Source organism: Phoca vitulina, unplaced genomic scaffold (assembly GCF_004348235.1).
Source record: "Phoca vitulina isolate PV1807 unplaced genomic scaffold, GSC_HSeal_1.0 scaffold1, whole genome shotgun sequence".
Lineage (NCBI taxonomy): Eukaryota > Metazoa > Chordata > Mammalia > Carnivora > Phocidae > Phoca > Phoca vitulina.
The window spans coordinates 8,512,366-8,524,735 of NW_022589704.1; the positions used below are offsets into that span (position 1 = coordinate 8,512,366).

Sequence of the window (12,370 nt, forward strand, 5' to 3'; positions counted from 1 at the left end):
CAACCGCCCGGGGCTCGGGAACGAGCGGCGCCAAAAACGTCCGTCCCACAGCGCAGGCGCCCGGAAAGCAGGCCGCGGAGGGGCACTTCAGGAACCGCGCTCTCACTACCCAATCAGCGCCGGCCTTGCACAAAGCGAGTCCCGCCCCCAGGGCGCCGCCACCGAATCCCCTCCCCCTCCCCTGCCCGCCTCGGCCCGCCCACTCCCGCCTGCGCCCCGCCCCGCGCCGTTCTTGGGTAGAGGCTCGCGATTGGTCCAGGGGATGGGCGCAACCTCTGATTGGTCGAGACGGAGTCACGAGGGCGCCGTCGTCGCCTTTCCAGAGGCGATTACTGGGCAGGCTCAGTCTTTCGCCTCAGTCTCGAGCTCTAGCTAGCAGCCAAGTGTACGCGCTCCGGGATCTTCTGTACCAGCGGCCGCCATCGACGTCGCTTGGGTTCCTCTGGGCTCGTCTGCGCCACTCGCTCGCCACACACTCTGCCGGCATAAGCCGCCATCATGGTGAAGCTCGCAAAGGTAAGTAGACGGCTTGCGCAAGCATGGACGTCGAGGCCTGCTTTCTGAGGAGCGCGCGCGCGGCGCCGCGAGGAGGAGGGCCTGCGCGCCGTCCCGGGCGCGTTCGAGGGCGCCATGCTGCGGGAAGTCTCGCGCGATTAGTGGGGAGGTCTCGCGGCTTTTGGCTATTTGGTGGCGAGGTGAAGAGCTTCGGGAGGTTCCGCGGGTGGTTGATGGGGCGCGGAAAGACTTCGAGACTGATTGGGGAGGGGGCCCTGGGCCCCGGGGTGGAGGGATGATGCCAAACTCCTGCGACGGGCCCAAACGGGGCCCCGCCTCCTGACGCACGTGCCCCAGCGCGCGGCCCGCCACGTGGGCCGCGCCGCGTGTGTCCCGGCGTCTGTGGAGGGGACCTGGCGGTGAGGCGGGAGCGGCGGGATTGCTTTAGGTGGAGGCCCTGCGGCCCACGGGATGTCGGCTCCGGCCAGACGGGCGGACACGAGGTGGGCTCCAGGAGGAGGCCCAGCCTCGTGCTTTCTGTGCCGTGTTGCGCGCACATGGGGACCTGCGGGGTATCCCCACGTGGCCCCGCCGGGTGTGGAAGGGGCGGGGTTGTTACCACGGGAAAGAACTTCATGGGAAGACCAGAGGTAGTGAGGTTAAGGTCTGATTAAAAAAAAAAAAAAAGTTAAAGATCCTCCCCCGAATTTGGATTCAGGCGACAGTGTAGGATGTGGTGCCAGAATTTACCAAAGGCTTTTTTTCAGGTGTAGTTCCCCGCCCTCGGTGAAGGGCTACGGATTGTTGGCCGTTAAAATTGGCCAGTTGTAGTCTATTAAATTCACGTCTGAGGTAATGGTTGATTTTGCAAGTACAGTTTTAAAAACGGATGTGCTTAACGAAGGCAGGGGGAGGGAGATAATTTTCTTTGTAGCTGCCTTTTCATTCTTGGGTCGTTTTTGTAAAACCTGACAGGAATAATGGGGTGGGGGTTGACAGGTTCTGTTTTAACGTTGACCTCAATAACAGTTTTCATTTTTATTTTAATATCTGGCAGTAGGGAAGGCGGATTTTAAGAAAGGGAGATGACTGCTTTTTACTCTAAAGAATGATGGCAAAATATGAATGGTCTGAGATGTTGTAGGTGTAATGTGCTAAATGTCTATTTTAGGCTGGTAAAAATCAAAGTGACCCCAAGAAAATGGCTCCTCCCCCAAAGGAGGTAGAAGAAGACAGTGAAGATGAGGAAATGTCAGAAGATGAAGATGATGATAGCAGCGGAGAAGAGGTAATTATATGTGACTTAATGCAGACGTGTGTTCAACTATGAAATGGAGAGTTAAAACAGGTGGTATTAGATGTCTGAAAATACTGACAAAAATAAGATTATATTCATTCATCCATGGCCTGCTGAGATAATTGTTTCCCAAGCCCTTCATTGACATGTTGACATAGGTATTTGAATTTGAGAGAAAAGATTGGGAGTCTCCTTTCCATGAGCACTGTTCAGGGCTTGGTGTTACATGTTTTGTTAAGTAGTGACATTTTTCTAGTTTGAGTATGTTAACCTAACATACTAGATGAATAAACAGCCTGGACTGTTAACTGTTAAGTGGCATTGCTGTGCATTGTATTCAGGTTTGAGGTTAGCTTTACCAGAATAATAATAGTAGTTATTATTGTTAATTTAATTATTTTCCCAGCCTCCAAGCGGGATTTAGTCTCTATTCCGTTGCATATGAGCTTTGTGATACTGGTTACTGTACCTCTTGGTGTGGGTTGAGGGTTGCCACCTCTCTTTGTGTTAACCTATTACCATTCCTGGCTACTGTTTGCTCATTGTAAAGACAACTACTGTATTTGTGCTCAGATTTCTTGTGTAGAATTTAATCAAGGTTTTACTGATAATACATTACCCAATAAAACCAGCAGTGAACAAAAAGTGTAACTTAGATGTAGGTGAATAATGGTTTTTATCAAGCTTAAGATGCTCACTTGTTGTATTAATTTTGCAAGGGCTAACTGCCCAGTGTATTTGATACTCATTTTATTTGGTTTTAATAATGAGCCTTCAATGAACTTTATACCACCACCCACTGTAGGACTTCTGAATGATTTAGTAGCACTTAATAAGTAGAACTTTTTATGTGCAAGACTTCTAATTACATATGTCAACTCATAATCTCTAACAATATGGGAGGTTGGTGCTATTATTTTTCACAGAGGAGAAAGAAGTTGAGGCTTAGAATTTTTTTTAAAGCGTTGCCTAAGGCTGTCACACAGTGGCAGGTGGGGTCCACACAGTCTGTTGTCAGAGTCCATGTTAGGCTGTGCTGCTTTAAAGATGGGGTTATGATGGAGGTATTTTAACTGTTAGGAGGGGTTCCTTATGCTTGAGTATTTGAAGATGAAGGTTCTCATTTCAGGCACATGGAAGGACCCGTGTCATGGCCCTATAGTTTAACATGCTAAAATACATATAATGCATGTGGTCTGGAGCCAGAACCAGTTCCAGAATTTAGTACTCACTCATGAGACCAAGGCTGTCTTTTTGGGTTTGGAAACAGACTTATGTTTGGTTTTATTTATTCTTCAGGTTATCATTCCTCAGAAAAAAGGCAAGAAGGCTACCACAACTCCAGCAAAGAAGGTGATGGTTTCCCCAACAAAAAAAGTCACAGTTGCCACACCGGCCAAGAAAGCAGTTGTCACCCCTGGCAAAAAGGCAGTAGCTACACCAGCCAAAAAGACCGTTGCGCCGGCCAAAGCAGTAGCAACACCTGGCAAGAAGGGGACCACACCAGGCAAGGCATTGGTAGCAACCCCTGGTAAGAAAGGAGCAGCCACCCCAGCCAAGGGAGCAAAGAATGGTAAGAATGCCAAGAAGGAAGACAGTGACGAGGAAGATGATGATGACAGTGAAGAGGAGGATGAGGAGGATGAGGATGAAGATGAGGATGAATTCGAGCCAGCGGTGATGAAAGCAGTTGCTGCCGCCCCCGCCTCAGATGATGAGGAGGATGATGAGGAGGAGGAGGATGAAGACGATGAGGATGACGACGAAGATGAGGATGAAGATGGTAGGGAGTTCTTTCATTAGTTCTTGCTCATTTTGTAAGATACATTAGGGGTGAGGTTTTGGTAGTAATGCTACATGTTCCATGACAACCTGGGAGTTAGGTGAAAACCATTCCAGGGATTTTCTGGGGTGTTTGTGGTACACTAGACTTAAGTTACCCAAAATGATTGCTTGCCCGAGAAATAGCTTAAAGTGGCACGTTTTGTGAGTATTTTTCATAATGGGGGATTTTGCTTCCAATTAATCTGTTAATCCCTTCCATAATTTGCTAAGCACAGTGGTATTGATAGGATTATATTTCCTTTAGATTTTCCTAGAACTAACACTGTTTTTGGTAGAATTCTCTTGAGTTTTTGACTAAGTTGCATCACTTTCAGACTCCGAAGAAGAAGCTATGGAGACTACACCAGCCAAAGGGAAGAAAGCCCCTGCAAAAGCTGTTCCTGTGAAGGCCAAGAGCACAGCTGAGGACGAAGATGAAGAGGATGATGATGAGGATGAAGATGAGGAGGAGGAGGATGAGGAAGATGAGGATGATGATGAGGAAGAAGATGAGGAGGAGGAGGATGAGGAAGAAGAGGAAGGTAATCAAGTTAGATTTTGAAGTACACTGCTAAAGATTTTATTTAAAGGAGACACTTCAAGGGGCGCCTGGCTGGCTCACTTGGTAGAGCATGCAACTCTTGCTTGTGAGGTCATGAGTTCGAGCCACATGTTGGGTACAGAGGTAACTTAAAAAGGGTGGGGGGAGGCACTTCGTTATGTGTGGCTACTCGCTGGTAACCAGATTGTTTGAAATCTTGTTCAGAGCCTGTTAAAGAAGCACCTGGAAAACGAAAGAAGGAAATGGCCAAACAGAAAGCAGCTCCAGAAGCCAAGAAGCAGAAAGTAGAAGGTAACGGGAATGGGGGGGGATTGGGGAGGGTTACGATGCCTGATAGCACAAGTGATGAATAACAAAGGGACTTAATACTGAAACCTGATGTGATATTGTGATGTCTGATGTGCTCTGTGTAGAAATGGCATAGTGGAAGTTTTAAGTTTATGCCGTACTTTACAAGTAGACTAATTTGAGTTTATATTTTGCACAGCTACAGAACCAACTACATCATTCAATCTTTTTGTTGGAAACCTGAACTTCAGCAAATCTGCTCCTGAATTAAAAACGGGCATCAGTGACCTTTTTGCTAAAAATGATCTTGCCGTTGTGGATGTCAGAATTGGTGTGTCTAGGTGAGTATGAGGGAGTTCTGCATATTACTTCTGGGTTTGCAAGTGTTCAAATATTAGACATTAATGAATTAAGATACTAGATTATCAAAATATAAAATTCCAAATTGAAGTTTCCAAATTTTTAAGTTTTGTTATATTACTAAATTTTTAATAAGTTACGAGATTTGATGCTTGTGTTTCTAGAACCATCTAAAAATAACTGGATTTGGGGCCCCTGAGTGGCTCAGTCGTTGAGTGTCTGTCTTTGGCTCAGGACCCTGGGACCGAGCCCCACTTCGGGCTCCCTGCTCTGCGGAAAGCCTGCTTCTCCCTCCCCCACTCCTCCTGCTTGTGTTCCCTTTCTTGCTCTGTCTCTTTCTGTCAAAATCTTTAAAAATATGTATATATATATAAGAGTACTGGATTTGAAGAGCTGTAATAGTTAATGCTTTTAGATAGGATTTTCTTAGTGCTTAAAACAGGTTCTTTTGTCGGTTAATATCAATTGTTATGAGCAGCATGGCTGATAAGACCTCAAAGGTAAACTCGCATCAGTATTTGTACCTTACGCTGTAGTAGCAATAGTTTATAGAGCCTTGATTTCTGTTAATACTGTAGGTGTTTTTTTTACTTAATCCTTGTTTGCATCCTCACATTAGTGTTACTGCTTGCCTGGTATGTGGTCTGTAGTTGTGTTTTTGTGGGGTTTTCCCCCCACTCATAATTTTGCTTTTTTCATCTTACCGCCTTAAAGGAAGTTTGGCTATGTGGATTTTGAATCTGCTGAAGACCTGGAAAAAGCCTTGGAACTCACTGGTTTAAAAGTCTTTGGCAACGAAATTAAACTAGAAAAACCAAAGGGAAAAGACAGTAAGAAAGGTATGTAAGGCTTTAGGTAATTGTGATACTGCTCTATAACTTGTTAATGGATATGTATCTAGTTGGAGCTGAGTGGCCAGACTAAATAGTTTAGCTTTTTTCCTTTGGGTTTCCTTATAATGTGAGGATTAAGTGAGTTCAACTGTTAAATCCACTGCTTGCTGGTGATATAAATTCCCAAGTCAGGTAAGCAAGAATAGACTTCATTAAAAAAAGAATTGGTTAATATAGAGAGGTCTTTCCTCACTGGAACTAGATTAGGTCCCAACTATTCTCTTTGTATCCTTTACTTTCTCTCTGTTCACTTGCCGTGTTTCAAAATGTATGTTGATAATTTTTTAATTCAAAAAATATTGAGCACCTATTTTAGTTTGAGCTCCGTTCTAAGTATTCAACACAAAGTTTGATTTCAATTACGACAGCAGCTTGTGTTTTTCCACTGCTGCATCTCCATTCTAGCAGAGTGCCTTATATATTGTAGGATCTCAAATTATTTGAACAGAACTTTTCCATTAGTTGATCTTCGTGGGTGAGGAGTGTGTCTTTTAGGCCATATGTTTCCAGTTTTGTCTTTTTTATCTAGATCGAGATGCAAGAACACTTTTGGCTAAAAATCTGCCTTACAAAGTTACTCAGGATGAATTAAAAGAAGTATTTGAAGATGCTGCGGAGATCAGATTAGTCAGCAAGGATGGAAAGAGTAAAGGGTATGTTTTGTGTCTATGGAATGTTGACTTTTATTTAAATTAATGCATTTCCCTGATTTCATAAAAAATTTTGATCTCACTTTCAAGGTGTGTGATACTGGGCAAATTAACCTTTAAGCAGTGCCTCCATTTCCTGTCTGTACAGTGGAGATAATATACTTAATCCATAGTGTGATTTTAAAAGGCGAGCTGATATGTATAAAGTACTGTGCAATGTGCCGAACTTTGTAAGTAATAGTTACGCAGTGAGGTGGGGAGACCAGGAACAAATGTTCTAGGTGTACTTGGCAACCTTGTGTAGTATGGGAGGAAAGTTTTAATTGAAAAGCGGAACATGGCAGAAAACCAGAACATTTCAGTTTGTTTGAAACAAAAGAACGTTTTTATTGTACTCATTTCAAACAAGTTTCTGTTGCTGAGATTAAAACATTTGCGTTAGAAGAATATGGTTTTTCCCCCGCACTGTTTTGCAGGATTGCTTATATTGAATTTAAGACCGAAGCTGATGCAGAAAAAACCTTGGAAGAAAAGCAGGGCACAGAGATAGATGGGCGGGCTATCTCCCTGTTCTACACCGGAGAGAAGGGTCAAAGTCACGACTCTAGAGGCGGCAAGAATAGCACTTGGAGTGGTAAGAATTTAGGGAATTCCAGGATTGATGGGTGAAATCTTGTAGATTGACATCAAACAAGTTACACCTCTTTGTAATAATAAGTCTTGAGTGAGAGCTATATGAAGTCCTTTTGCATTAGAACGTAGACAAATTAGCTTCCTTTGATATGTATGCTTTTTACTTGGTGTGCTTTTAAATTAGAATGTTCTAGGAAGATGCAGACAAGTAGCTTTATCTCTAGGTAACAGGAATGAAACCGTGCATGACAAGTACTCAGTATTAACAGGTGGAAGTCCACCTGCATCAGCATTGGTATGTTAACTCTTTCCAGTGTGGAAGTTCTTGAGTAAGGTGGTGTAGCTGTGACTAAGCTTGGGGACCATTGGTTCAGAGTCTTCATTTGGCGCTTTTTTTTTTTTTTTGTAGGTGAATCAAAAACACTGGTTTTAAGCAACCTCTCTTACAATGCAACAGAAGAAACCCTTCAGGAAGTATTTGAGAAGGCAACTTTTATTAAAGTGCCCCAGAACCAAAATGGCAAATCTAAAGGGTAAAATAACTAGTATCTTTAGGTTATCAATTATGGGCTCTAAGGATGTCTTGCATAGATCTAAAAGTGGGGGGGGAGTAAAATTATTTTTTCCTGGCTGTTACTGGAAGCTGAATCATTTTTGCTCCACAGATTTGTATAAAGAGCATGACTTAAGTATCTTCTTGAGGTAAAAGGCCTGGTGGCGTTAGATAACAGCATAGGAGCCATGTGCTTGGTAACTTGCTCTAAGTATTGATTGTTCGTCCGCAGGTATGCATTTATAGAATTTGCTTCATTTGAAGATGCTAAAGAAGCTTTAAATTCCTGTAATAAAAGGGAAATTGAGGGCAGAGCAATCAGACTGGAGTTGCAAGGACCCAGAGGATCACCTAATGCCAGAAGCCGTGAGTTATATTTAATAGGGTGTGGTGTTGTGGGTCAGCACTCCTCGGTGCATTGCTGCATCGTTGTTTTTTGGGGGGGGGGTCCAATTTAGAGATGAACATTTTTTGTTTTCCTCTTGTTGCTGAGTGAAGGATACTGGATATGATGACTGATTATCTGAGAAAATAATTGATGAAATCTCAAGAAAATTCCTCTAGATAGTCAAGTTCTGATCCAGCTGTCTTCTCCAAGCAGTACATCCGCCCCTGGTTACTGCCCTGTGCAGTGATTGTAAAAAGCTGCCTGCTTAGGGATTGCTGTCTGCCTTGTTTGCATTGCTTCTCCTGCTTTCCATAAAGGATCTGAGACAGGATCTGAGCTGCTCTAGTAATCAGTGTAAGCTTAAGATGGTGGTGGCTGTTGTATGACTTTTGTTTTAATTCAGCACTAGTTCGCTAAGTTGCTTTTACCTGCTTTTTTTCAGCTTTTAAGTGAAAGGCTAGCATCTGTTAAGATGAGCATTCTTGGCCAGTAGTCTTACACTGGACATTATTGAAAGCCAGCATCTGGTTATTACGAATTGTGGCTTTAGGTAAAATGTACAATTTTTCTTCCGTAGAGCCGTCCAAAACTTTGTTTGTCAAAGGTCTGTCTGAGGATACCACAGAAGAGACATTAAAGGAGTCGTTTGATGGCTCTGTTCGGGCAAGGATAGTCACTGACCGGGAGACTGGGTCTTCCAAAGGGTAAGATGAGCAGGGAATGTTCAGTGTCTGCTAAGTGGAGACCTCCCATCTAGCAAATCTTCTCATTGAGCTCCTTTCTGTCGATTGGTGGCAGTTTATGGATTCGCACGAGAAGAAGAGACAATTCACAGTTAGCATTATTTTACCTTCTGTCTTCGCAGAGGTATATTTTGCTGTTTTGTGAGACATTTCTGAGGTTCACGCAGTCAGTAAAACCAGTTTCAACCTTCCATAGGTAGCTTATTGTATTACTTGGGTCTTTTTTCAGTTGAGCAAGTCTACTTCCTATGGGATCAGTGTCTAGCATGTGTGGTTAATCTGGGCCCTTGTTCAGTATGTATTCTATAATGGGCAATTTCACTTGGCGTTTTAGGTTTGGTTTTGTAGACTTCAACAGTGAGGAAGATGCGAAAGCTGCCAAGGAGGCCATGGAAGATGGTGAAATTGATGGAAACAAAGTTACTTTGGACTGGGCCAAGCCTAAGGGTGAAGGTGGTTTTGGAGGCCGTGGTGGAGGCCGAGGTGGCTTTGGAGGCCGAGGTGGTGGCAGAGGAGGACGAGGTGGATTTGGTGGCAGAGGCCGGGGAGGCTTTGGAGGTAAGAAGGCTGGGGGGCTTCCTTTTGTATGCCCTGGATACTGTGGCATATGCACTTCGGAATGTGCTCAGAGCCCAGGGTACCCTGCCTCAATCTCCCAAGTTCTCACTGATCACTTTGGGGAGGGGAGGATTCCTGGCAGCTTTGCACTCATTCTTTAATGATGTATTGCTTTCTTGTAGGGCGAGGAGGCTTCCGAGGAGGCAGAGGAGGAGGGGGAGACCACAAGCCACAAGGAAAGAAGACGAAGTTTGAATAGTTTCTTCCATCCCTCTGTCTTTCCCTCTTCTGTTTGAAAGAAAAGGACTCTGGGGTTTTTACTCTGTTACCTGATCAATGACAGAGCCTTCTGAGGACATTCCAAGACAGTACAGTCCTGTGGTCTACTTGGAAATTCGTATAGATAACATTTCAAGGGAGATATACCCTGTTGGTTTTGACTGGATATTCATATAAACTTTTTAAAGAGATGAGTGATAGAGCTAATCCTTATCTGTAAGTTTTGAATTTATATTGTTTCTTCCCATGTACAAAACCATTTTTTTCCTACAAATAGTTTTGTTTTGTTTTTTGCGTTGGGGGGTGTAAAGGAAAGCAGAATGTTTTATCATGATTTTTGCTTCAGCAACTTTGGGACAAATTAAAAGTCCTAAACTCTGGTGCCAGACTTGTACTTCCTAGAGTGTTTCTCCTGGACTATTACTGAAGGTAGAGCATGGCAAAGCCAGCTCTGCCACTCCAGATCCACCCCACCACCCCTCCCGGAAATGCTTGGTAAATTGGTTTGAAGTATCCTGGCTACGGGTTTCGGTGAAATGGCTGGTAAGGTGACATGAAAGGCTTGTTGGCAATCTGCTGTGGCTTACCCTGCTTGTAGCAGGCCTGAGGATATCAGGTATCCTGAAGAAGTTCTGGAGAGGGTCCAGGAGCACATTGGTCAGGCCTCCTGAGGCATGCAGCTGAGAGCGTGGACTCTGGAATTGGCAATGACTCAATAGAATTTGTACCAGATGACTGGACCAGTGGGGGCTTTGGGACTGTGAGCCTGGGGAGGAAACTACCAAATCCACCAACAACCTCAGGTTAAACCGATGAGAAAGAACTTTGGCATTAGACTATGTTCGTACTCCCTAATATAAGTACTCCTTGTCCCGTCTACCTCTGATAAAAATTAAGGGCCATATGAAAGGTCTATGCCAAGGGATTAACAGGATTACTGAACAGTGACCCAGATGCTACAGAGCAGAGATTTTAAACCTAGCCATCCAAATCCAACTGCCCATGGACTCTAACCACCTGTTTTAATCAGACTAGTCAAAATGTAGAAGGGGCACCTGGCTAGTAGAGCATGCAACTCTTGGTCTCAGGGTTGTGAGTTTGAGCCCCACGTTGGGTGTAGAAATTGCTTTAAAAAAAAAAAAAAATATATATATATATATATATATGTGTGTGTGTGTATATATATACACACACAGACTGGAGAATTTTTTAGGCTTAGAGGGCAGTCTAAAGGAAATTGACAGTTCTGTTTTGTCCTGTTTGAGTTGCACCATGGGATGAGGAAATCTAAACTCCATGTATCTGTGACTTAAACCAGTCTTGATGCAAGTACTGTGGATGTAGAGGACCAGTGGCCTCCTTGGAGGGTGAGCTTGCCAGTGGAAGTCTGGTGCCGTGAAGAAAGCTCAAGCCAGCAGGAGCACATTCTCTGACCAGTCAAACCTAAAAAAAACCTTGGCACCCTGTTTGTCTAAATTCAAAAGTTTGAATTGGAGCAAATCAAGAATATTGTGGGTTAAGTCTGTTAGCTCTTAAAGTACAGCAAAGGTGAGTGGTGTTCAAAATTTCTATCAATGGCAGATGAATGCCCCACCACTGGACTCGCAAGAAGGCTTGTGAGGTTGGTGTGAAGATCTCGAGACCCAGCAAAGGATGATTAGGGCCTCTGTGACCCTACAGCCTTTGCCTACATAGGTGCTTGCCCTGGTTGCCTACTCTTGTCTGGCAGACTTGCAGGTTTAAACCTGAAAATAAGGTATTTGGCCATTAGGAACATGAATTGGGGTTGCTGTAGGCCCAGGCCCAGCACAGCCACTGCTCAGGTACTACTCAAATGCTGTTAAATAGGATTTGACCACCCCAGACTTGGGGTTCTTGTGGGTTCCTTGCTGGAGGGAAGGGAAACCTCCTGGACCATTAAGAGTTCCTCTTACATGTATACTTTCTGAGAGAGTGCACAGAGGGGAGGGAGAAGCTGACTGCCAGCTGACCAGAGGGCCCATCCTGGGGCTTGATCCCAGGACCCCAAGATCATGATGTGAGCAGAAGTCAGACGCTTAACTGAGTCACCTAGAATGAGTGAATTCTGATCCCAGAGAGTGGATGTTCCTGATACTGCGCCTGGGGTGTGCCGGGCATTTCCCTCAGCCCCTCTATAAACCTGCTGTGGGCAGGAAATTAAGGTTCATTCTCACTTTCTATTTGGTTCATCACCATTAAGGGTGACAGTCCAGCCGGCCTGGTTATTACTGGTTGTTCCAGAGTGGTGGTCTGACTTGGGTGGAACGGAGAGGAGGTTGGAGGGTGTTGGTAGCCCTGGAGGGCCAGAGAGGAGCGTTCAGGTTTCTTTTGAGGGACTGGAATCCTGCAAATACCTTAATCCTAGGCCTTAATCCTAGGCCTCCCTGAAGGCTGGTTTTGGATTTGGTGGGTTGGGTGAAGATTTTGCAGCCATTTTAGAAAAGCGGTTCCCTTTAGCAAATGGTTGTCGCTGCTTCTGTCATTCTTCCAGCAGGTGGCAGCACATCCACAAGGATGTGAAACCTGAGGCTTCGTTTCAGGCGTGTGTGTGTGTGTGTGTGTGTGTGTGTGTGTGTGTGTTAAAGATTTTATTCGTTTGAGAGAGCGCACACAAGTAGGAGAGGGAGAAGCAGGCTCAGCCCGACATGGGGCTTGATCCCAGGTCCCCAGGATCATGACCTGAGCCGAAGGCAGACACTCACCCATCTGAGCCACCCAGGTGCCCCCCAAGGCCAACGTGTTCTTAACTTCAAACTTATCCTCGGGTTAAGTGCTGGGGCTTGGGAATCTGCAAGGAAGTACACTCAGCACGCTGAGAGATGCTGT

The 12,370-nt window shown here is 44.8% G+C and overlaps 1 protein-coding gene and 3 non-coding genes across 4 annotated transcripts; all 4 read left to right on the forward strand.

The window, feature by feature from the left end:
- The first annotated feature begins 308 nt into the window (after positions 1-308).
- NCL (nucleolin) lies at positions 309-9,904 on the forward strand. Its single transcript, XM_032400061.1, has 14 exons — positions 309-516; positions 1,667-1,783; positions 3,092-3,575; positions 3,952-4,158; positions 4,383-4,469; positions 4,666-4,807; positions 5,541-5,665; positions 6,249-6,372; positions 6,846-7,003; positions 7,412-7,535; positions 7,788-7,921; positions 8,521-8,647; positions 9,021-9,244; positions 9,427-9,904. The coding sequence occupies exons 1-14, from the start codon at positions 499-501 to the stop codon at positions 9,501-9,503; spliced, it is 2,148 nt and encodes a 715-aa protein (XP_032255952.1). The 5' UTR covers positions 309-498; the 3' UTR covers positions 9,504-9,904.
- Positions 4,514-4,582, forward strand: LOC116638187. Its single transcript, XR_004300650.1, has one exon. It is a non-coding gene; the product is annotated as a small nucleolar RNA SNORD82 (small nucleolar RNA).
- Positions 8,059-8,139, forward strand: LOC116638188. The gene has a single exon (XR_004300652.1). It is a non-coding gene; the product is annotated as a small nucleolar RNA SNORD20 (small nucleolar RNA).
- On the forward strand, positions 8,704-8,838 carry LOC116638163. Its single transcript, XR_004300643.1, has one exon. It is a non-coding gene; the product is annotated as a small nucleolar RNA SNORA75 (small nucleolar RNA).
- Positions 9,905-12,370: the final 2,466 nt, after the last annotated feature.